Source organism: Astatotilapia calliptera, chromosome 14, assembly GCF_900246225.1.
Source record: "Astatotilapia calliptera chromosome 14, fAstCal1.2, whole genome shotgun sequence".
NCBI classification, from domain to species: domain Eukaryota; kingdom Metazoa; phylum Chordata; class Actinopteri; order Cichliformes; family Cichlidae; genus Astatotilapia; species Astatotilapia calliptera.
In genome coordinates, this window is record NC_039315.1 from 4554546 (window position 1) to 4579252 (window position 24707).

General features: G+C 41.0%; 1 protein-coding gene across 3 annotated transcripts in view; it reads right to left on the minus strand.

Annotated features, from left to right (window-relative positions):
• Positions 1-2226: 2226 nt before the first annotated feature.
• The window catches only part of pak4 (p21 protein (Cdc42/Rac)-activated kinase 4), a 41411-nt gene continuing 18930 nt past the window's right edge, over positions 2227-24707 (minus strand). For 2 of the 3 annotated variants that reach the window (XM_026191753.1, XM_026191754.1), the window contains exons 2-11: positions 16173-16400; positions 15787-15992; positions 14330-14534; positions 13539-13772; positions 12855-13313; positions 11826-11959; positions 10190-10316; positions 4001-4126; positions 3780-3914; positions 2227-2592 (exon numbers count right to left, since the gene is read on the minus strand). In XM_026191753.1, the coding sequence (XP_026047538.1) occupies positions 2437-2592; positions 3780-3914; positions 4001-4126; positions 10190-10316; positions 11826-11959; positions 12855-13313; positions 13539-13772; positions 14330-14534; positions 15787-15992; positions 16173-16373 (1983 nt within the window). In that variant the 5' untranslated portion in view covers positions 16374-16400 and the 3' untranslated portion in view covers positions 2227-2436. Of the gene's footprint in view, positions 2593-3779; positions 3915-4000; positions 4127-10189; positions 10317-11825; positions 11960-12854; positions 13314-13538; positions 13773-14329; positions 14535-15786; positions 15993-16172; positions 16401-23882; positions 23938-24707 lie in introns of those variants that run through there. The other variant, XM_026191757.1, reaches the window with a different exon arrangement.

The window sequence follows — 24707 nt, forward strand, 5'->3', positions numbered from 1 at the left end:
CGTCATCATTTGGTAACGGTTATGATTTCTATGAGCTGCAAGAAAATTAAAAGAGGAAGGGCAGGCCGAAAAAAAAAAAAAAATCACATTTCCATATTCTTCTTCTACCCATCAGAGCTCTTTACCCATTTAGATTGTTTTGGTGCGAGTTGTGCAGGTTTGGAGAACATGGATTTAGAAAATTGTGGAACTAAATAGTCCTGAAAGCACGATAAGCTCAACAAAAGTGCCCTTATACAAAAACCAAGAATTTTCATGCAGGAACTATTTTCTCTCAACCAAACCACATCTGAAAGCGTATCATTCTCCAGGAGGAAGCGTAAGTGGCCCGTGTCGAGAGGCTAATGGTCGTGCACCAGCAGAGCTTGCAGGTCCACATTTACATATTGAAACTTGTACTGTTACCAGGGAGTGGTGCCAAAAAATATGGTAAACTCTGTGCTGTTGTTGCTCCAGCAGCTGACTGTTTTTAGGTGACAGAAGTCAAAATACACACCCTCTCTCTTTCTTCTCTGTCGCTAAACCGAGTGTTAAAAAGAATGAAAACTTTCCACTTTCGTCAGTTTCTTTTGGTTGCATTTCTTCCTCTTTGCGAGGAACTTTATTGCTGTTCTCTTCTCTTGCTGTGTCAGATTATCAACCAATCAGCATCTGACCCAACCCCGTTGGCTTTTTAGAGGGCCGCAAACACTCCAAAGCATGTGTGCTGGTTGAATTTGCACAGTTCCTCTCTCTGTGCAGCCAAAGAGCTGAATAAACAGACGCTGCACCACAACATTAATGTCCTCCCTCTCGGCTGAGCTGTAACGATAGCAGGCCACATGCTTCTATTCACTGGAAAAAAAACAGTTCCCCCATGAAACAAACTGTTCGTTTGAGTAACCGGGTAAAATGATGGCAAGCTCTGCAGCACTTTAATAACCATTTAGTTGAATTATATTAAAGCAAAGGCTGATATCTCCAAAACAGCACGACTCGCACCAAAATGATCCAGATGCATAAGTAGCAAAACAGTCCAGAGGAAAAATGAACAAGCCTGATTTTGGTAACCTGTCCCTTAAAGGGTAGATCTGTGCCTCAGGTCTCGTGCTTCCTTTAGTTTTTAAACATCTCTACATTATTAGCAGCTGGAAGCAGATTTTCACACGAGTGTTACATCTCCAACAGACACACTCTCCGCTGGAGCGTGAGCAGCACAGCTCATCGACAACGAAGCTGCTTTTCTTAATCATGGCTGACACTTCTGTTTGTGAGGTGGAGTAGTGTTAACATTGTCCTATAAATAAAAGCCTCTGCGTGACAGAGACCTGGTATTATCTTATTTCAGAGTGGACTCAAAGTGGCAATAAAACACGAAACGAGCAGAGGAACAATGTCAGCAGCTGGAAACTTTGGACAAAGACATGAAAGGACCACAGAATAAAAACAGCTCAGTGACGGGCCAACGAGCAGCAAGTCAGGCTCGTTTTCTAGTTTGTCGAGTGAGCGTTGAGTGTTTAAACCCTACTGTTCTAAAAACACGAGTGAAAATCAACCAAACCCAGGGGGTGACTCAGACACTCAGACCCAGGTTTAAGGGGCTGTGTGTGCTGTATGTGGTCTTTCTCTACAAAACAAAATCAAACTGGGAGTGCAGCTTCTATCTCTCATCAACAGTGCTTAAGAAAAAAATCACCACATCTCACTCTAAAATAAACCAGGAAACACTTTACAACAACAATAAAACAATCACAAAACAGATAGTATAACATCACAAGTGATATAGCTCTCTATGTTCATTGTACTTCAGGAGAAAAAGAAGAAGAAAATTCATCTGAAACCACGACTCCAGTGTTTACTTTTTCACTTAGTGTACGTTTGCTTGTTTACGACAGGAAATTAGTGTTTTTAAGGCTACAGAATAAAGTCGGAGCCACAAGATTTCCTCTCTCAGTAGTAAGTTCTGGCTGTGATGAGGACAGTCTCCGAATGCAGGAAAAAAAAAAAAAAACGAAAGAAAGAAAATCGGCTTACAGATTGTCCAATAGTGATGTTAAAAATCAGCCAATGGGCTCTCGGCTCCTTCAAAGCATCAGACTGGTGTGCAAAACCTCACCTTCACACCTCGAATCCAGGTAAGGGCCACAGATAGGAGGAAAAAAAGATCCACAGTTCTTAATCTTTCCAATTGAGGCTCTTCAGGTAAAAGTGTTTACAGGAGGCTCCTCTGCTGCTCACACACACATGTATGAAACACACAAACACACACACTCCACCTTATTGCCTCTGTTTGTTTTATGGAATTCACTCTCGCAGTTCAGTGACTCACAGAGGATACTCCTGCACACCCTGTTTTCACGTCTCCTGTCTGTGACCTCTGAGGGTCACTCCTGTGTGTGCAGGAGTATCCTGTAACACCATCTCCAGAGTCCAGGCGTCTTAGTGGCGCGTATTATCTCACTTCATCCTGTTCTGCCGCATCAAAGGCACGATGCAGGACGGCGGCCCCCCCTTCGACAGGAACGGGTGCTTGAGAAGCTCGCTGGCGGTGGCCCTCTGAGCCGGGTCTCGCACTAACATCCGGTCCAGGAAGCTTTTGAGCAGAGGGGAGACCTGGGAGAAAAGAGACATCCAGGTGTTACTGATGCTAGAGTTAAGATTTTAATTGCTTGATGCCAAAACATCCAGCTGTTAATCTAACAACCAATCAGATGCTTCATTTAACCACATTGGTTAGTTACTCACAGTTTACTTGTTTTGTTAAAACATGAATAAAAGTTGAAGCTTGTACTTTAATGTTTACCGATTGTGTTTAGATGCTGATGAAGTTACAAGCCCCAAAGGCAGGAAAAACACTGTTACAAGCCAAAGACTCAAATATTTTAGTTCAAAAACAGTCTCAAACTGTTTTTATGTCCCTGAGAGCAGACATGCCTGATACGGTCATCTCAGGCACATGGAAGCTGCACAGAAGCAGCTTTTTTCAGACCGTGTGCACCGAGGGATCCAGAATAAATAAAAGTAGTATTATTTTGAATTGTGAATCATGTAGAGTTACTCTGGGAGTGCCCAGAATTAAAAATATCGAGAAGGAAATGAGAGTCTTAGCTCCCTTTGAACACTGCTTTTAATCTGAAAGCGTACTGCCCTGATGGATGTGATACTCTTTAGCTCGTTTTGATGCATTCTCAATCATCCAGGTAGGTAAATCTCCAGAAGTTGCTTCTGTTCATCTGGTGAGTCGTGTTTTCAGTGGGAGAAACGTTTCATCACTCATCCAAGTAACTTGGACTGACTGAAGAAGTCACTTGGATGAGTGATGAAACGTTTCTCCCACTGAAAACGCTACATCCAGACGAACAGAAGCAACTTTTGGGGACTCTTTAGTTCAGGTGGGATCAGCACCAGGACCTGAGCCAGGCCACAGATAACTTCTGTCATTGTTGCTTGATGACACAAAGTAGAAATCAAAGTTGCAGATTACTGAACACTCCTTTCACCTTGCATGTCATTTCGCTCATGCAACATTAAAATAAGGACAAATTATAATCACACCTGTGTTAGCAGTGGCCATAAACACCACCACTCCATTCTTCCTCTTGTGGAAGCAGAAGTTCTGCTTTCATATAAAACTAAAATTTCTGTGCTTTTGATTGTGTTTCTGTCACTAAGGTGAAACTGCAACACTAAATTCTGCCAACTCAACTGTGTTTCATACAAAGGCTGGTTTTATTAAAAGCTGATCTGTCTGGTTTATTTCTGGTGTTTTCAGCTTATTGCCCTTTCTTCTGTTGCTCTACCTTGTGCAGATTCTTCAGTTTGGGTGGCAGGTTGTCTCGAATCATTTTCATGGCTTTGAGTGGCGGCTCATTGAAGTACGGTGGCTCCCCATCCACCATCTCTATGACCATGATACCCAGAGACCAGATATCCACCTGGACACAGAGAGGAGAGACCACCAGTGAGGGGTGGAGACAAAAATACAGGTTTATCCTGACAGACAACACAGCCAGAGTGTTACCTCTGGTCCGTAAGGTAATCTGGATATGAGCTCTGGTGCCATCCAGTATGGAGTTCCAACCAGAGACTTCCTTCTCTGAACTTCCTTAGACACCTGTGCACAGAAACCAAAGTCGGACAGCTTCACCTGCAGATGGAAAGGAAGGAGGAGAAGAAGACAAGAAGAAACAGGAACATTATTGTTAACATCAAACAGCTTTTCTCAAACAGACTTTACTTGAGCGAGCAGCTCGTGCTCATTTTGAGTCTCATTTGTGGGCAGTCCCCATAGCTCTTATCTTGAACGCTCTGTTGTTGCTAAACAGCTGGTTCCAGCACTTCCTGTGTCATGTTTCCCCACCTAGTGACTTGATATCATTCACTCACCCTACAGTCAGAGTGTAAGCTGTATATAAAAGATGAATGAAGTCTGATGTTCTCCACACAATCTGACCAAAGAAGGGATGATACTGAGCCAGTGATGATGCCCTGGTTCATCCCTCATGTTCACTCAGTTCAATAAAAACTAACAAATAAGAGTTTACAGAGACAGAGAGCTGAGGCATGTTTTCCCCAAAACCTCTATAGAGTCAAGGTGATCCCAGCTGGGCACCTTTCATACCTGGAAGTTACAAACATCTTTTACGGTTCAGTTATGGGTCAGATAGACGCCAAAGGCTAAGACTGCAGCTACCTTCAGATTAAGATGGTGGAGTTAGTGGACTGAATTTGAAAGTGACTTTAAGCTCAGCTGATCTGAAGTTCCCCAAGTGTGTGTGTGCAATTATTCATTCATTTGTTTAGATAAGTGTGGGTGTACTTTCCTGCCTGCATGATGCACACATATACAATCTGATTCTGTGTAAAACACCACTTGGATACTAGATAATAGACTCCTGGTAACAGAGCCAGAATGGTTATCGGTTTACTGTTTCAGCCGCATAAAAATAAATATTCACACAGTTTATCTGATGAACCACACATGACCTCATGTCAGTCAGGCATCGCTGCCATCCACACCTCTTTCTGAGAATGTTTTTGCATGGCTGCACACTCAGACACTAAGCCTTGTGCTGAGTGTCTGCCACAGTGCTGGCTGCTGGGTTCAGATTACTCACAAAGAGAAATGAAACGGCCTGTTAGGAGAAGTGGTTCACACTGCACATGTGTGAACACCACCATACACAAACATGAACACGATGGTCACTGAGCTCCAGCAGACGATACAGCACAACCCAGAACAAAAACCCACTGCCTGACCTTACCGTAGGAGGATGAAACCATCACACAAATGCAGCGCTCAGCACGCAGGTGCATTCAGATGCAACGAACACTCTCGCCCCTCTGCCGAGAAACGCTTCTTGCTTGGCTGATTCTGCTTCCCCTGCCAGGCCAAACCACAAGCAGCAAGTAAAACCCAGCCCAGCACCAAAACACCACAGCTGCCAACAGGAAGCGCTCCGTGAGAGAACGAGACCACCCAGAGAACTTCAAACTACGGTTTTCAAATAAGCAGACCGCTACTTCCCCCAGAGCCTGCATGCACGTCAGTGCTTCATGTTTTATTGTAACCCGTTTAGGTTCATTCAGGGTGCTAACAGATGACACTCTGACTTGATTTTTTTAATTTACTGAAACTTTAACTACTAATACAGATACTGGAAATAAAATGACTGCATAGCTAATCGCTAGGATGGAGCAAGACATCCTCTGCTTACAACGGGGAAACAATTTATTCTGGGAAGTGTACTCCTTAGACATGCCACTTTAGACTCATGTTAACCTGAGCCATGTTTTTAACTATGAGGCTGGTTTACAGGCAATAAAACGGTGAGAATTTATTTATTTTTGGTTATACGCTTAAACTTGTTTCTTCTAAGAAGGTTGTGGGGGGTTTATACTGTTTATTATTACACTGGTAAAGAAAAATATTCGTAGAAAATCATTTAGAGGACCTGCCACCCTTCATACATTTGCAGTCTTTAGACATGTACGGAAGTTGTGCTTTCAGTTTTAGTGCTGTATGGATGAGTATTTTATATAGTTGAGTTTCAACAGCATTCCGTATTTAGACTAATAAGATTTGTCAGATGGTGATGATGATTTGTGTGGGTGTTAAAAGTTTTGCATTCAAGTGATGTAAATTTCCTCATCAGACATTGAGCACAAGGCTGCAAGCAAACATCTGCGTGCCCACCAGTATTTTGGGACCATGAGGACTTCTCCAACAGAACTACAGCGAACCAACACAAACCCTACAGATGGACTCCAAGTCTACTTGGAAAAAAGGAGAACAGGAATGACTCATCTGTGGTGTCCATCTGTGTCAGTAAGCAAATATAATCCCTCCCTTAGAGCCCTTTTCCCTCCAAAGATGAAATTTAAATAATAATAATAATAATAATAATAAGCTAACACTTTGTGTTTGTAGAATCTGCAGTGTTTGAAAAAGTAGCCAACACAACATACAATAAATAAATGAAACAATCTGAAGGTCATTAGAGCTACCAAAACACTACTGGAGACATTACAATAGAAACATTTCTGCCATGTTAACGCTCGTTTACTCATTACTACTGCAGCAAACTGTGGACACAGAGTCTCACAGGAAGATTAAACAGAGCTGGCAGGTGCTTTATCTGTCTCACGACAGAGTAGACAAAGCGCTTTGGTGTCACTGCAGACAAACACTTGGTCATGCATAGATCTGGAGGCCGAGGGGATGGCGAAACCACAGCTCATAAAGACATCAACCCACAAGCATTCATCAGATGTGATCAAGCGCAAAGTGGTTTATGCAGAAGCATCAAATGTGTGACTTGCACAGCAAGTGCGCTCTCAGAAGAGGCTCAGCAAAGACCTCCGTCTGTGTATAATGTATACGCACTACACTGTATAAGCAGGCTTCCTCTCATTGGAATTTATTCTAATTATTAAACGTGAATTAAGAAGTGGTGGGCCAACTCGGCCCTGCAGGGCTGAAGAGTTACAGTGAAACGTGTGGTCTTGATTGCAGCTTTAACAGCTGTTACAGACAGCCTAGCATCCGTGATCTGAATCTGCACTTTCTGACTAAAGGGGTGTGAATCCAGATCAAAGATGATTATGAGGTTATGAAAAAAAGGAAAGGTGGCAAACTGCTGAGCTCCAGTTTAATAATTTACTGTATAATAAGGCAAATGGTTGTTCTGTGCTGATGAGCTATTAACTGAGATGTGAACAGAATTACAAACAAAACCACCAAACGACGATGATCACAATGCCAGGAGAAACTGCAGGTGTAACGACGCCAGAAATACACGGCAGCCGCTTCTCTACAGGAACAGCACAAAACTTTTCTAATGAGGAACTGATTTTTGGGCATTTCATCGTACACAATATAGAGCCTCGTCTTCTATGAAGAAATGTGTGTGGATTTCTGCAGAATTTTGATTTCATGATGTGATGAGAGAGCTACAACACACACAGTGAGAACGCATTCAGCGTCACGGTTACATCAACTTATCCTATGTGAGAAAATTCTGGCAGCAGTGATATTAAAACATTAAGTCAGCAAGACCTGCAGAGTTCTTCAGTTTTAGAGGCACAGTTCGTTTGTGTGTGTGTGTGTGTGTGTGTGTGTGTGTGTGTGTGTGTGTGTGTGTGTGTGTGTGTGTGTGTGTGTGTGTGTGTGTGTGTGTGTGTGTGTGTGTGTGTGTGTGCGCGCACTATGACACACCAGAGGATGAGTTCCTTTTTTTATTGGTTTAACTGTGGTTTCATTTTCTGTAGAAAGTAGAAACTTGCTTGTCACCAGGCAGGAAGCGATTGGGCATCTGTCTCAGATGCAGTAGTGGTTAAGAGGCATCTGGTTCCTTTTTCTAGCTGCCATTTTATTTTAACTCATGCAAGAAGTGGGCTTGGTTTTGTCAGTGGCTGCAGTGCATCCTGCAGAGTTTGTGCACCTCAAGAGACTAAATTTAACTAGAAGGGATAAAGCTGCACCACTACGGGCGCATTCCATAGTCCTTTCTCACAGCAGACAGCGTGATGCGCTACAGCAGAAAACAACTCTGATAATGCTATTAATATTAGTGGTTAGTGCATTCTGCTTAAGTAATGGTTTACTGGGAAACCCCCACCCTCACATTTAAATAGAAAAGAGTCATACTTCAACTGTGCTCACTGTATAACTAGCTAATAATTAATAATTTTTAAATTAAAACTAAGAATAAAAAGAAAGGAGAGACAGCCTTTTTGTTAAAGGGAATGAAATTATTACATAAAAGTGTTTTACATGGATATGAACACAGGCCTGGGTTGAAATTTCTTCTCTTCCCTTGTTTGAAGTGTTTGAAAACTCCTCGTATTTGACATTTCAGGCTCATCTCTACTCTGAATGTCTCTACATCTGACTGTTCTGCCCTTTCTCTATATCTAGTACACTTTCAACGTGGCAGGTATACTGGTGCAGGCTGGATTAAAGGCAGTGACAAGTTTGACAGTATTTGGATGAATGTTTTCTTATATTTTACCAAAACACTTTTTCTCCGTTTGAGTGACTGCTGCCTGCTCCACTCCGTGTGCAGTACATACGCGGGCATGTTTATTTGGCTAGCTTTGACATCAAGGCTTTTTCACATCTCTTAATCATGAAGTTTAACCATCATGAGTAAGTACCAAACGCCTTCACCTCAACGTCAAGCATAAGCCCAAAGTCCTAAAAGTCTTAATCCTTAAAGAGACCTATGGAGAGGTGAGCCAGCCACAAAGCTCTACCTCATCAATTGACAGTCTCACGCTTAACGTGTTTTATTTAGTTTAAAATGGTTTCCTGTGACAGATTAATCCGACACTCAACATGCAAATGAGTAAACAAAAAAACTCCCCCCAAAAAACTGCAGCCCACAAGTTGCCCATTATGTACAGCCCCATACTGACCAGACACATTTACACAAGCACATTCAGCAGCTGTGAGCTCTTTTCTGAATAGTAAAAAAAAAAACCCTGGGTTACACTTGCTAAACTGAAAGTGCACCACATTATAAAAAACTTAAAAAAAAAACACTGTGCAAACTCCAGTAAGGGAACTGAGGGTGGGGGTGGAGAGCTCAGTGATCATAGGACCAGAGAAACAACACCCCTGTCATAGAAGGCTCTGTCACTGTGACCCACATAATCGAGTGGAGGACAAGTTTTAATTCAAGCCGTCCCAGCCCCAGTAACGCTCAGGAGATCAGCGAGTTCTGTCTATCGATGGGCTCTCCTGCCCTCTGCAAGCACCGCCGAGGCATACGAGGGTCTGAGGGGAAACGAATCTCCTTTGGTGATACTTCAACGGTCATGTGCAAGTCTATATTTAGACATGCACAACATTGCGATTTATGATATTTGTGCTCTTCTTCGTATGACTAATAGAAGACGCTCGGTGATAAAAGGTCTGTTACAGTCTTTTGCTAAAAAAGTGCTTTCTCAGCAACTACGTTGTGGTCTGACATAAAACCACAAGTGTGAGGCCGTTGTTTTAAAAACAGAACTATATGATTCACCTTCCTGTGAAACTTTGACCGATCAGCTGGCTGGGGTTTCTCTTGTGTTGCTCCAACATTTAAAAAAAACTGTTCGGTTCTATGGAAAAAACATGTCAGACATTCGTACATAATTTAAAGCAGTTCTTCGTTGTTTAGGTTTTAATTTCCTCAAAATTATTTTGAAAGGTGAGTCCCTGCAAACCAGCTAACAATTGCCAATCGCGACCCCACCGGCAGGATGACCAAGTGGCATTTAGCTGCTCTCTTATTCAGTGACTCAAATCCCACATTCCTTCAGAAGACAGTTTTTGTTCTGCTCTGGAAATCCACTGTGAGCTGAGGGTCGCTCTAACCAGAAACCAGAGCATTTGGAGAACCAGTTCACACGCTGATGTGCGGAGCTCACTGAGGCTGCAGAGCTGGGCGAGGTTATCATCGTAAAGTTCTTTTCATGAGAGGAACTGACATGAAAGTCAGCTGATTATCGCTGATATTTATTGTCACAAAGCGTATGCAGTACTATGACTTTGTCTTTTTGCATTTACAGATGCACATGCCAGAGCAATGGCAGAGAAATACAAATTAATTCTGTGGAAAATGTTGACAACATCTGAACGCTTGTTCCTTCCGGAGAAGTTTTATTGAGTGTTACGCTGCAAAACAGGAACTTAAACTGATTCTTACAGAAGTGTAGTACATACCCGTCCGTCATGAGTGAGGAGGATGGAGTCGCTCTTTATGTCTCTATGGATCACACCCTGTGTGTGAAGGACAGACAACGCCTTCAGGACGGACAGACACACTGTGGCGATCTGCTCCTCATTCATCCTGCAGACGAATAGAGACACCAGTTTTTGTGATTCAGTTCACAGTCAGGAGTGAAAAGTTCTTGAGCTACAATAATACGCATCACACAGGGTGTCTACATGTAAACACAAATGCAATTTAAGACTTCAAGACCTCTTTTAGTACAAACTTAAGATATTAAAGCTAAAACACAGTCAGTTCCAAATAACATGAAATTAAATTATCTGATTAAATTTAAGAAAATTGACAAAATTAGCAAACAAATCATTGTTTACTTAAACAACATCACATTTTCTGACCTACAACAATCAGCACAGTTTGTTAGCATTTTCACAAGCGGGGCTTAAACCCTATTCACTATTTTCTGGTCATATGTTAATAAATTTGAATGTTCCTACTTCTGTAAACTAACGAGCAAATTGGCTTCCTCTTCATCGTCATCATTTCTATCAGTGTACTGCAAGTCTCCAGGCCTAAAATAACCACCTGCCTGGGCAAGATTTCAGTGACTTTGGTAAATAAGACCTAGAACTGTTTCATTAGCTCATGCAGGTTATCGGTCTTTTACTGTTAAACATTTCCGTATATAAAAACAGCAAGATGAGGGTGGTGAAACTAGCACATCCATCATGATGTATTACCTAAATGTTTTCAGAGGGACAGAAATTATTTACGTGACATGACAAAATATTCCCATCACACCAATCCAAATTTACTTCATGACATTTATAGAAAAAAAAGCCCCTATGCGTTTTAGACTTAGATGATTCAGTCTGCCAAACACTCTCACTCCTGTTGCGTGGAAAACAATGTAAAATGACACAGACATAGATGTAATGCAGTACGTTTCTGTGCTGAATAGATAGGAGACAGCGCCCCCTTATGGCGGAAATCATATCTGGTGAACAAACAGCTTAATAAGGGGCAGACGTAAATGGCTTAAAGCATATGAAAAAGGAATATAATGGGTACAGTGCCTAAAGTATTTTGGTTTCTTTCAACTAGCAAACATTGCAAAAAAACAAATCTATACAGTAAAAAAAATTGGAACTAATTTTCTCCTCCTTAAATTCCAGCATTCAGTCCTCATTAGCTTGAACACTGGAGCTAAGCTAACAGAAACTAGCTGACATCACCTTTTTTCTTGCTTTACTTCACCGCCTTACAGCTAAAGTTTGTATTCATTTTGAGACTTTATTAAATCACTCATAAAGCCTTGAACGGCCTCGCTACTGGTCATACAGCAAACATGGAGATCAACATGTGCACACATGCTTGCATCAGTGCCAGACACTTACATAGGCTCTACGTTTATTCACTGCATACGCATAAATTAAGGTTTAGCGTGTGTATATATTGGTAATTAATATCACTATTGCAGCTGGGAGAACTCAGTAAACCCTGAAATGGCTCAGTGATTAGAAAAATGAATAGACAGGTGGATTTTTACTCTTATTATTGTTATTATTATAGCCATTTAATACTGCGAGGTGCTGCATAAATGACTGATGTATAAAGTTTCTCTCTCACCTTGTGTGTGTCACGATGTCAGTGAGCGCTCCTCCCTCCATGAACTCCATGACGACCCAGAGCTCATCCCCCACCAGGTAGCTGTTATACATCTCCACCACGTTCTCATGGTGATAGTCCCGCATGATCACCACCTGCAGTTACCACACAGAGAGGAAGGATCATCACATTACTTTGATCGCACTGAAGCCCTGCCTCGTCACTCATGAAGGGAGTCCAGTGTTTAAAATCCAAGGCGGAAATCTGCAACTGAGGTGAAGACGAGATGGAGCGTGAACCCCACAACGCTTCAGGCGGCAGCGCAGGCTGCTGAGATGTGTCTAAAGGCGACTTCTTACTTACTGTATTGGTTTTATCTTGACTCGAGTGTGGGGAGAGATTTCACGCATTTCCTACCACTCTGATGTATTAACATAAAAATCTGTGTTTGGAAAAATGCGCTGGTGTCAGGAAAGCATCAAATATTATTTTTAGATTTGAGACTATTAAAAAAAACAGATCTGTATGAACAGAGAAAGATCTAGTCTCCTCTCTGGTTCAGCCAGCTTTCTGAATGCCTCTGAAATACAAATGCAACATTTGTATTGACAATGTTTTACCGTGCTGATTAAACTGGGTTAAATTTTGATTGTTTATTGTGTTAAAAACATATCAAACTTCATAAATTTTAAATATACAAAAACATAATTGAATCTGACTGAGGATGCATTTTGGTTTTATTTAGATTTAACACAGTGTCCTAACTTTTCTGGGTTTGTACGTTTACCATGGACCCTTTTCAAAATAAAAGCCACCTAAAACCTCATACACTGCCTTGTGTAAATTTTTAAAAGTATATCAATTACAGATCTCCAGAGATCAGTGACCTCACAGCTGGTTAAGGCAATGGCCATCAGTGCAGTAAAAAGTGCAGAGCAAACGAGCCAACTGGAATAACCAAACGCTCTACATTCCCTACTTCTGTGTACTTTTTGCCATAATCTGGCATGTTAACTCTGACCTTTTTAAGTTGCCAAACAGATCTTTTACCTCGTTGAAGAGGAGTTCTCTGCGCTGTTGTTTCCTCAGGTCCATCTTCTTCACGGCGACCAGTTTTCCTGTGGTTTTCATCGTAGCGATACACACAATCCCTGTGGAGCCCTCACCGATCTTAATGTAGTGATCCAAGTAGGTCCGCGGATCGCCCGGATCGACCACCATCTGCAGTGCCGCCCTGAACTGCTCATGGGAAACTCTCTGGGGTTCCCTCTGTGGTGAGCGGCCCTGAGGAGGAGCACCCGATGCAGCGGGCCCAGAGGGTACAGGGGGTCGTGGGGCTGGAACGTTGGGGTGAGGGGTGTGCGGGAGCTGGGAGGACTCGGGGGCCAGGATGGGGTGCGAAGAGTGATGAGGGTGTGGGTGGCTTATAGGGGGTTTGGAGCCAGAGGAACCTCGGACGGAGCCGCTAGAGGGGCCGTTCTGAGGTGAGGACTCATGGTGTCGACCCACCTGGAAAAGAGAGCCAAACTTAAGCACAAACTTAAATCTAAATGAAGCTTTTCTGTCACAACATCTTCCAACATCTCGTGAGGTGCACGAGTGTCAGGATTATTATGGAGCTATGGTAACCGTCACAAAGAAAGCAGCTAAATCTGATCTGGAGATCTGCCAGCAGGCTCAGTTTAGACACGTCTGTGATTTTATCACTGGTTCCCTGAGGGTTCCCACCCCTACCTGTCCAGTGGGGCTGCGCCCGCCATCGCTCTCTGTCCGCGGGTATGTGTTAAACGGCCGAGTGGCTTGTTGAGCAGTTTTCATCACTCCCTCAGACATTGGCAGATTTGGGGTGCGTATGTTGGGTCCTGAGAGAGGCCTCTTGTCTCTGGGAGACTGAGGACTGCTGTCCCGTGCCACATAGCTGGACTTTGGCCTGTGGTCACCAGGCTGATCCCGCTGAGCCCCATGATCCTGAGGAGAGGGAAAAATCCAGAGAAAGTAAATTAATGGGAAGTACTCACGGAGAGACCGACAGAGAGGAGGTGCTTGTACTGCCTGTTACGCTTTTATTTTCTGTAATTAATATAAATGGTGAATGGAATTGCACTTACATAGTGCTTCTCTACTCTGAGCACTTAAAGCACTTTGTACTACAAACCTCATTCACCCACTCACACACATTCATACAGCGTTTAATTCTGTGGCTAAGCAACTTCTATAAGAATCACTATTTTGCGAGAGTATGTGGGCTAAAGGAGCAAGGGGTCAAACTGAACCACAATCAACCTTTTGTTATAATGTTCATGTCAAACATGCCCAAATTTCCAATCATGATATCAGTGTGAAGCAAAAGGCTTCAGATTACTCAGTTTTAACATTTTTCCCCCTAATTTTGGATAAATGTGATGACGCCTTCTGTTTGTGAGGGGGGAGTCAATCAGAAGAAAACTGGGCAAGAACTGAGCATCAAACAGCCTTAAAAATAATAATACAGCTGTGAATGTGAATCCAGGTTCTTCGGTATCTACCTGGTCTCTGTCCCGAGGCCGTCTGTCTCTGTGAGGGGGAGGAGGGGGGCCTTGTCTGTCCCTCTGGGCTCTGTTGGGCTCTTGACCCCGGGGCTGCTGTTGGGGGCGGCCCTGGATCACCTCATCTGTCTGAGGAGGACGGACTCCGCGCTGACCTTGGTGGCCGGGGTCACCTCCGCTCTGCTGGTCTTGTCTGAGTCGGTCTCTGAAAATCACATCGACACAAATGTAAATACAGAACAGATTTATAATAACTTTATATTATTTCATTAATTTGCATTTCTCTTTTATTTTGCATTTTATTTATTTTCAAGTTGTTTCCAGTTGAGTTTTTACTGTTTGAAAATGTTGAGTTTTAGTATTTTTACTTATTACAGTTTATTACAGAGGGTGTTTGTCAGTTCAAAATAGATTTTATGATATAAACATAGCTTGCAGTGAAGACAGATGACTCACGGTCATGTTGACATGCCAAATCTGAATGAACAAAAGGACTGAAGCCTCATTAGGCAGGTTGTGTCAAGAAGAACGAAAGCAAAGACATTTCCCGTACAGTTTTCTTTCTGTTTAATTATTTTTTGTAAACGGAGGTCATTTCAGTTAAGTGAAAAAAACTATAAAGGGGTGTGGTATACATTTTAGTTATCCCACCAACAAAGATGGAAAAGCAATTATCCGAAAGAAGATCTTGCACTTAAATAAAATACAAAAATAAAATATCACAAAATAAAAAAACACAGACAATATCTTTATTTTTTTCCTTTGCTGCAGATGTTTATTGAGACTGGGATGTCCACATGACTGTGCTGACAACCTGAAAAAATGCCACGTAATAAAACAAAACAAAAGATAAACAAACAGAGTAATCAAAAACTGAAACTTAACACAAAAACTACTTAAAATATAAAAGAACATTTATGGTAAGTACACAATATCATTTCAGTATAGTTTAGATTTCATGACAATTTACTAAGTTTCTTCACTCCTACTTAAGTAATCCAATACTCATGAGTAAGCTTTTTTTAGCTGGTCCTGAAAACATTTGGTGTGTAGGGAGTAATGGTGCCTTCCAGAGGAAGTCAGAATTGAAACACGCCCTTATCTCAGCCTCATCAACCCGAGTTAACAATCCAAAATGGTGGCAGTGAACGTAAACAGTATTAAAATATGTAAAACTTGTAATCTGTACTGCCACTGTTGTGCATTTGTGACTCACTAAATAAGCTATGGATAGTCCAGAGATTAGGATGCATCCATGAACGTGCTGCAGTGGTGTTTTGTTTTATGCTGTATTGGTAGCAATGGACGAATTGCTCTACCTTGCTAAGAAGCAAAACAAACCCTGCTTTTCCATTTTTTCGCACTCAACAGTTCCGGCATCCAACGTCCGAGGAATCTGGAACGAGGCAAATGTGCACGATTATCACTCCACGGGGAGCTGTAGTTCATCGTCTCACCTGTCTTGTCTGTCTGAGTAGTGTCTGTGTTGAGGATCTCCGTTCTCCTGCCCTCCACCTCCTCCTGAAGAGCTCGAGTCCCTGCGAGGGTGTGTTGGAGGACTCCCTCGCCGCAGGGAGTTGGAGCGAGTCACGGACATGGTGTCGAACTCATCCAGCAGCCATGTTAGAGACTCTGTTCCCATCCTGCTGCCGCGTACGATGGTCTGGAGATTTAAAAGAAAAAAGGAGGATGCATTACAATCTGTAAAGTTAGCAGGTTACAGGGCTGGCAGCGTGTGTTGTTTTTGTATAAAAATGACTGAAAACTACAATCACGAGAATATTTTAGATCGTCTATCACTAAAGAATCAGTATGATAAACTCAATCTCTGATTTTCGCTCACCTTTCGCGGTTCTACAGTAGTGATGATGGTCGCGTCGATAAAGGGTTTGGGCCTCTGCGCCGTGTCTTCGATGAGTGACTGCCATTGCCGCGGCAGCCCGACAAACTTCTGCTCCTGCTCGTCAAAGTCCGTGTGCACACGGTGCTCAAAGTTGGACGGAGCTGAGATCTGGATACGAGACTTCTTCTTTTTGGCAAACATGATGGCAGCTGTGGCCGAGCATCAGACCTGTGTGGAGGAAGGTGGAAAGGGATGAAGGCTAACAGAAAGTAACAGTAAGGAGAAAATGCAAATGTAAAACTCCCAAGTAAAATATGTCAAACACACATGCATGCTCACAGGCAGCGACGCTCAAAAACAACTGCTGTCAAGCTTTGAAAGTCACATCTCATTTAAGGGTTTTAGAGGCTGTGGATGAAGTCTTCTCAATGAATCACTTTCTAAAAGTCTCAATTTTCTTGTCATGGTTTTAAAATGCCTCGGGTTTAATTTGCATCGTATGTTTGATTAAGCTCCTTTTATCATGTGTTCTGTTTTACCTGTTCTTTAAACACTCAGTTATACCATTTGTTTATTTTAAGTTTTCTTTTTTCATTTATCATATTTAAAGCGCTTCTCTCTCTCCCCCATGTGGCTCTCTGTTTTATGATGAACCTGATGAAGTCCACAAACTGAAACCGGTCAGTCAAATAAAGGTGTTCTACACAGTAAGAATTGCTGGAGCTTCAAGCTCGGCAGAAGTAAACTCAAATATCAAACAGTTTCAAGAAATCTGCAGGTGATAACCGGGTGTTTCCTACCAATGTTACTATTAAGACAAAGCAAAAGTACTTTCAGTCAACTCTGAGAACACTCGTGCTTTTTTCTTAGCAGATATTTTTATTCGTAAAAAAGTATTTAAATCTTTGCTTTGCTTGTCAGTGTAAATTTGTGTGTTTTTGGAGAGACAGACTCAATTCGTTTTTAAAAACACGATTAGGCTGAAACAAACATACTAATCGAGTCATCTTTTGTTGTACTGCTTTGGCCTCTCGCAGACGTTAATCGAGAGTCAAATGATTCAAAATCCTGTTTCTTTTTAACCATTAATCAAATGTGATTTTTGGCCAGTTTTGGCAGCACTCGCGGCGTGTCACGTACATACTCTGTAGTGAGTCATTAACAGCTCACATTTTGCCAGATAAAACAGACAAATACACGATTCTGCACTTATCACTTAAAAATAATTGTGATTTCAACTTATCACCGTGTGCAAGTGGGAGGATGTCTCAGAACGCCCTTTATCTCATCCTGCAACATTTTCCTTTGAGGACTCATATTAGATGGCCATAAGACGACGAAATAAAGAAGTGGTTTTAATATTTTCGATATTTAACTTGTTGGAAGGACTGTGAGGCCCGACTCAGGATTGACACTCGCTTTTTACTTCAGCTGAGGGTTCTGCCATCCTGCTCCCAGAAAAAGCCTCCACGTGTCCCTGATACTTGACAACATGAGCACAGGCCCACGTGAGGCTCAACAGATCGTGCAAGTGGAAAAAAAGCCATGTAATAAACTGGCAGTCAACAATGATGTTTTCTCATGTTTGACAGATGTCCACACTTAGCTAGTGACCTTAATAAAATCACCTGCTGTTGTGGTTGACTGAAACAAAAACCAGCATATGTTAGAAAACAGCAGTCTGGATCCAGTATGAAAAGAGCCACTCCCTGTAGTCAAGCAGGGGAATCAGGTAAAGCAGGTGACTGACAGGTGAGGTGGAGCGGCGTGCTCATTACATATTTAAAAAAGTCAAATCTGAAAAGTTCCCACCTCAGCGAAATCACCTGATGATTTTTTTTGATGTACTTAATGAAGCGGTGCAAAAAATGTTAAAATCACAGTAAATGTTTTCTGAACTACACAGATGTGCTGAACCAAATCAATTTTATACCCACTCCAAATATCACAATCTAAAAGGCTAAATCTTATTTTCTTCTGTGTGATTTTTGTTTCTGCGAACAACATTCAGCATCAGTCGTTGTGATTTGCTGCAAGCGATCCTCTGCTTGCATATAAAGACAGAAGGTAGAGCCTGATGGGTCCCTCTCAGCACTGGCATTACTCCTCACTGTCTTTTGCAGTTCTGGTTATTCATTATTAGTCGTGTTCATTATTAGTTTAGTTGAACAGTTTAAGTGATAGGGAAAAGTCTGAATCCAACAACAATCCAACAACCATCATTGTGTGGCTGGTTTGTGTACCATCACCACTCCGAGAGTCTATGACTAAGAAAAAATTCAGTTGTAGTATATTTATAGTAGGACAGTAAAATCTTACACGGCTTCATTGCACAAGAAGGATTCTGAGGATGTAATGACTCAGCTGGCTTGTTAAAAACAGCTGCTTTCTACAAAATACTGTGCTCATTCGCTCCATTTGCTCATGAAAAGAACAAAAAACAGGAGAAAGTCGAAAACAAAGTGATGAAAAAGATGCTGGGATGTAAGGATGGGGGGGATAGAGGGCGTGATGAGGCAATTCAGAGGGCGATCTGGGCGGGTCACAAGTTAACAGAGCATGAGTCATGTTGCTGAGCTCACAGGCTGCTGTGGTAATAAAGTCTTTCACAGCAGGAGCGTTTGAAGTGAAGTGAGACCCGCCTAGAAACACACTGAGAAATGAGAGGTTCAGAGCCAACGACGCAGCACAGACAGAGGACATCAGTACAGAAAAATAAATCAGGATCAACGTCGGCAAAGAAAAAACTAACTGTACCTACAAATAGGGCTGCTCAATTAATCGAATTTTAATCACGATTACGATCTGGGCTTTCAACGATCATTAAAAATGACTGAGCCGATTATTAGCCCCTCCCTCATTTATCTGCGACACCTTAAAGGCCGGTCCGTGAAAATATTGTCGGGCATAAACCGGTCCATGGCGCAAAAAAGGTTGGAGACCGCTGATTAAGAGGACCCGAGGGAAGCTCGGAAAACTAAGCAGAAGTTATTTGGAGAGTGACTGCCGTTGGTTGAAAAGAGAGTTTAAAAAAAAAAACTTCAGTGGTGTTGCACACTATTTTATATTATTTTTTTAAAGTCATTGTTAACCCTTTAAAGCCGGTCAGAGCAGCACGCTCCGTTTTGCGTAACTATTGTTAAATCCCTGTAGAACCTGAACCGTGTAAGCTAGCGCAATAATTTGTTTTGCATATGAAACCGGAGGAGTTGTACTTACATCTTATGCCATCAGCTTGTCCTCGGTCACGGTTTCGTTCCACATATAGCTTTGCAAAAATTGCATAAAAAGCGCTTGCAGGAACAAAAACATAATATTCCAGAAACACGCTTTGCCGTTCCTATCAGCTGTTCGTAACACTTCCCACAGTGAAATGATGCACATGCTGTCTTCTTTGCAAATTTGCATCATAGGATTGTTTTTTGTTTTTCCTGCAGTATATAAAAATTGCTGTATCTCCAAAATAAAACTATGAAGACACTCAAAATAAATTTCCTGTGGTGGGAAACTATTTTTTGCAACTTTATTGTATTTAAAGTTTTGAGGGATAAACCTCTTAAATTTCTCCAAGTAGAAATATATGTAAACAAAACAAAAGCGATTTTCAATTTTTTTTGTAGTTTATTGCACTTTTTTGCAATTTATGTAATTACTATGGACTTAATGCATACATATTATTAAAATATGGGCTATAACAGTTGTATTGATGTATAGCAACTTGAAATGCTCCCACAAATGGCACTACAGCATGTAAAAAAATAATATAAGCTCTGGTGGACTTGGTTCTATAGTAGGTCTTAAAGGGTTAAATAAATATCGTCAAATAATCGTGATCTCAATTTCAGTGAAAATAATCGTGATTATCATTTTTGCCATAATCGAGCAGCCCTACCTACAAAGTACTCTAAGCATTTTAATGAGCACACAAAATGAAAATAGAAATAATCAAGAACTAAAGGAAAACCCAAGGACTAAAAAAAAAAAAAAAAGTATTCCAGTCAAATCTTAAAACCTCACTCGATTTGCCAGATGTGCGAAAGCAGCCGATGAATGGCGCAGGCAAATGTTAAATGATGGATCAAAGTAGAAATGCTCATGATCTTCAAATGTTCAATCAACTTAAGTTGATTGAACATTTATTTCTTGTTGACGGTTCCCTGTGTGCAAGGGATGAGCGGGTGCTGTAAACACAGGAGGTTCAGGTATCTCAGCATCATATTCACAACTGATGGGAAGATGGAGTGTGAGAAACCGGTGCAGCTTCCTCTTGGTCCTGTTGTTACTACAATATTTTATTAATAAATACCTTTTATTTTACCTACTTACGAAAATAAATTTTAACCTTAGCTTGATGCTTCCTTACACCCTAGGGAAAGACTCACAGTCTCTTCCTCCTAGTGAGGAAGAAAGTTTATTAATTCAACATTAACACTGGATCAGAAGTCAGTACCAGCAGATAATCAAAACCAAGGTATTGGTATCACATTTCAACTGGAAAAAGTCATGAGCTCCATTTAGTTACCCAAAAACGAGTCTGCTGGGTTAATCCTCAGAGATCGGGTGAGGAGCTCGCAGTAGAGACACTGCTCCTTTGTGTCAGAAGAAACAAGCTAACGAGGTCCCGGGGAGGTCTAACTAGGAGAGACCCTGAGGTAAATCCCAAACTTGCTGAAGAGATTATATATCATCTGGACTGGAAGCACAGCTATAAAGGAACTGGAAACTATTGTCCGTTTCCCCCTCCCTTCGACACCTGCAGAATAACCTCTAGGATATCTGTCAAGAACAGCATGATACTAGCTACCAGAGGTCAGACAAGTGAAGCAGGAAACAAGAGAAACATGAAAGACAAGAGATGATTACAACCATCAAAAAGCCATGTATGCAACTCATGACAAATATAAACTTCAATGAATTTGAGTGGGAACTCCGAGCAAGCTTGCCTCCACCAGTGTGTGAATGTGAGAGTGAATGAATAGTGGAATTGTAAAGCGCTTTGAGGGCCCCGAAAAGTGCTATATAAATGCAATCCATTACTATCATTATTATTAAGTCACAAGTCTATGACAAGTATGCAGTTATTTAAGAGAGGTTGAGGTAGGTGAATTCCCAACACAGTCAGATGGGATGCAGCAGATCTTAAAGCCGACAGCTCCTCACATGTGGTGCATATGAGAACGGTTAGTAAACGAGCGTCATGTGTTTTGCCTCCCTTGCACTCTATCCAGGAAGCTTCCCCTTAAAACAAACCAAGTATTTCCAGTAATATGAACGTGTCTGAAAAAGGATATTTCCTCTTGATAGGATAAAAAATCTAATGAAATGAATGGTAGACAGATCAGCTGTGATTTATATATGCAAAGCTGTTCTCTCAGTTTTCTAAACAGGATTATCAAAGACAGATTCCATTGGAAAAGAGATGAACTAAGATGAAAACAGAAAGAGATACAGACTCATTACCAGTTCATACTGTAAATAAGAACCAAGCTTTAGAGAAAAGTAAAAAAAAAAAATTATTTAAATTAAACTCTGTTCTGTATTTCTATGAAATAATTTTCAGTGCTCAGTGAAATCTCACAAATAATCAAATAATTTAAGTTTTTCTATATTTAGTCAATATTTCCTTGCTTTAAATTCAAGTATTTTTCCTTCATCATCTCTTATATCAACAACCATTGAAGTTACAGGACAACTATAAAAATGTAAACTGTAAAGAGAGATCCATTTTCAAAGGTCATTAACCTATTTTTTTATTCTCTTCTACGAATTTTAGTGACATCTGTACAAGAAGCGCTTGTTATGTTTATGTCTCTGTATGAATGACTGGAGAAGGTCAGGAGGAATTAGATTAGAAGTCTGTCGCTATCACCATTTCCAAACGCTGATTCAGTTCCTAAAAGTAAACAAATACAAAATGGTCCAAATTTCTTCAGCTCCAATAAAATGATCACTTCAGGAGTTAGTGATGTTGGACTAGCTAACTACAGAGCTGTGGTTAGGCTAATATCAACACATCAGAACAGGAAAGTGGGATGAGGGTTAAACTGTCCTCAATAAAAGTTCCTGTTGAGGGTCCCTGATGGACAAATGCTGTCATTAATATGTTGCTGTGTGGTTTGTTTTACTCGGAAGCTTATTGTCCACACTGAAAACTGTGAGACCTACTACGCATGAATACTGATCACAAAACTTTTGAGGGGCCGAGTAACAGTTTTTGGGAGCTCGCCTCTGTTCAAATAACACGACATGAAGAACTGCAGAACCTTAAAATACGAGAAACAGAGTCAACAAGTCAGCATTTCACAAGCAGACAGGGAAAGCTAACACTGGTGCTAATGCTAATAATGCTAAAAAACAAACAACAGCATCTGGAAGTCATGTGTGACAACAGCCACTCTTATTGCTTTAGGTTTAGTGAGCAAAGCTGAAGCATGCAGACTTTTTTTGACCAGATCAAAAATTTAGCTTCACACTTGAACACATATTCAGTTTTTTCCCTGGAATCCCCACCCAGCTCCCAACTCTGGATTTAATTCCCATTAGCAGAACTGACTCGCAGCTGACTTGCAACAGCACAGTTACAACATGGATGATAAATGCCTCTTTCCAGTTATAATGAGTCTGGTGACAACAGGGAGAGGAGAATAAATCACCACAGAGGCCTATCATTAGTGTTTGGGCTGAGACACCAAAACAGTCAGTCAATGCATCTGAACTGAAAGGAACTGAAAGAAAGCACTGCCTAAAGGAAGGATAAAAAGTTATGACAAAAGACTGAGGAGGATTACTACACTACAGTAACACAAACCTTATACTCCTACATTTAAATACAAACAGTTATCTGACTGATTAAGTTGTAATATACAACAAAGCACAGGGGCCTGTTACATACAGGAAATCAGTACAAAAAACACATGTGAGGGCTGATAATGACATTGAGCATCTCATATTTGTGGCGGTCTGGCCTTGAATCAAAGAGCCCTGCGGCTTTCAAATCCTCTGCTTTTTCTTTCTCTTGCATTTGGAAATATGCGGAGCTCTGAGCCAAATGGCTGTGGGTAAAAAACAAGATTTTACTGCGGCCTTCAAGAGCCAAGAAATGATAAGATTCATAAGTAACAAAGGCCGAGTGGCAAACAGTAAACAGATTATGGAGCTCTGACCTCAGAGATCCCGTTTGATTTGAGAGCAAACCTTCTTCTCTCACAGGTTGCTTCACTGTTGCATGAACAAACCTAAGTGTGTGGGCGCAAAGACAAAGTTTACATGAAAGGACAAGTGAGTCCAGGCATGCAGTTCAATCAGGAGATGATAACTGCACAAGCCTGTCAGGACAAAATAACAACAGAGATGAGTCAGTAACTCATTCATCCCAGCACACAACACAGAATGAGCGTGTTAAAAACTGTCCATTCAAGTGCACTAACCTGAAGAATAACCAGGTACATTTTTGTTTATCAAACAGCCAAAATTGATGGAAAAATACTACTACTGTTATGTAAGGGGATACAGGCTCACTGCCTTAACCCACACTTTCTGTTATATATGATCAGTGAACAGCTGATTTGACTGGATCTGAACTTAAACTAAATTACAAGACAGACAGCTGACAGCCTGCCAACACCTTAGCTACGCGCTGCCAAAATCAGACCAAAGGAGAAAACTCCAAAGACGAAGGTGAAACCATGAAAGATTGTTCCTCATCTTCACCTTTTGAAATCTTTAACTTCCTCTTGACAGATTTTGTTGATGGAAGGATCTCCTCCTGTCACAGAGACACGATCTGAATTAAACTGCAAGTTTCAGCTTTAAGAAAGGGGTCAAAATAACAACAACAACAACAACAAGAACATAAATATAATTAATGAAAAAAAAGACTGTTTATCCTTTTTTCATGAATGCTGGAAGACAAAGTCATAAGTGACAATTAAAAATTTTTGTTATACTATTCATAAAAGGTCTCAAACTATTGGCACAAAAATAAGTATGCTTGTTAGTAAAAAAACCATTTTGCTGAAGTTGCATTTTTCTTTGCATATTTCTTTAACATCTTGGCCTATAAAAGCCCACTGATCTCAAAACAAACACATAAATTAATGTGTTTGGAGACCAAACCAGACACCACTCTTCTAGCTTTTACTGTTTAAAAAAAAGTTGAAATAGAGAATACAGAAAATATATAACAGATATGAACTTCAACCAGAGGTTAACGTAACTAAGTGACTGAATGCTCTGCATAATTTAGCAGCCAAGCGGGGTTTTTTTGCAGAAGTGAGTAAAAGTTTTAACTGAGCTTAGTTTGAAAAGCAATTTCATTGTATGCAAGTAAAATCTGCCTAACAAGCTTTTCGATATAACGATATATATCGGATGACGATATAAAAACATCTATCGTTTCATTTTACGCTATCGTTTGTTTCGTGGCGTTGCAAAATAAACGTTTACGGCAATATTTTTTCATCGTTTTGATGGTCACTGTAGTGGCTATTTTAATTTCTTAAAGTTCTCTCTTTCTTTTATATTTAATATAACCAC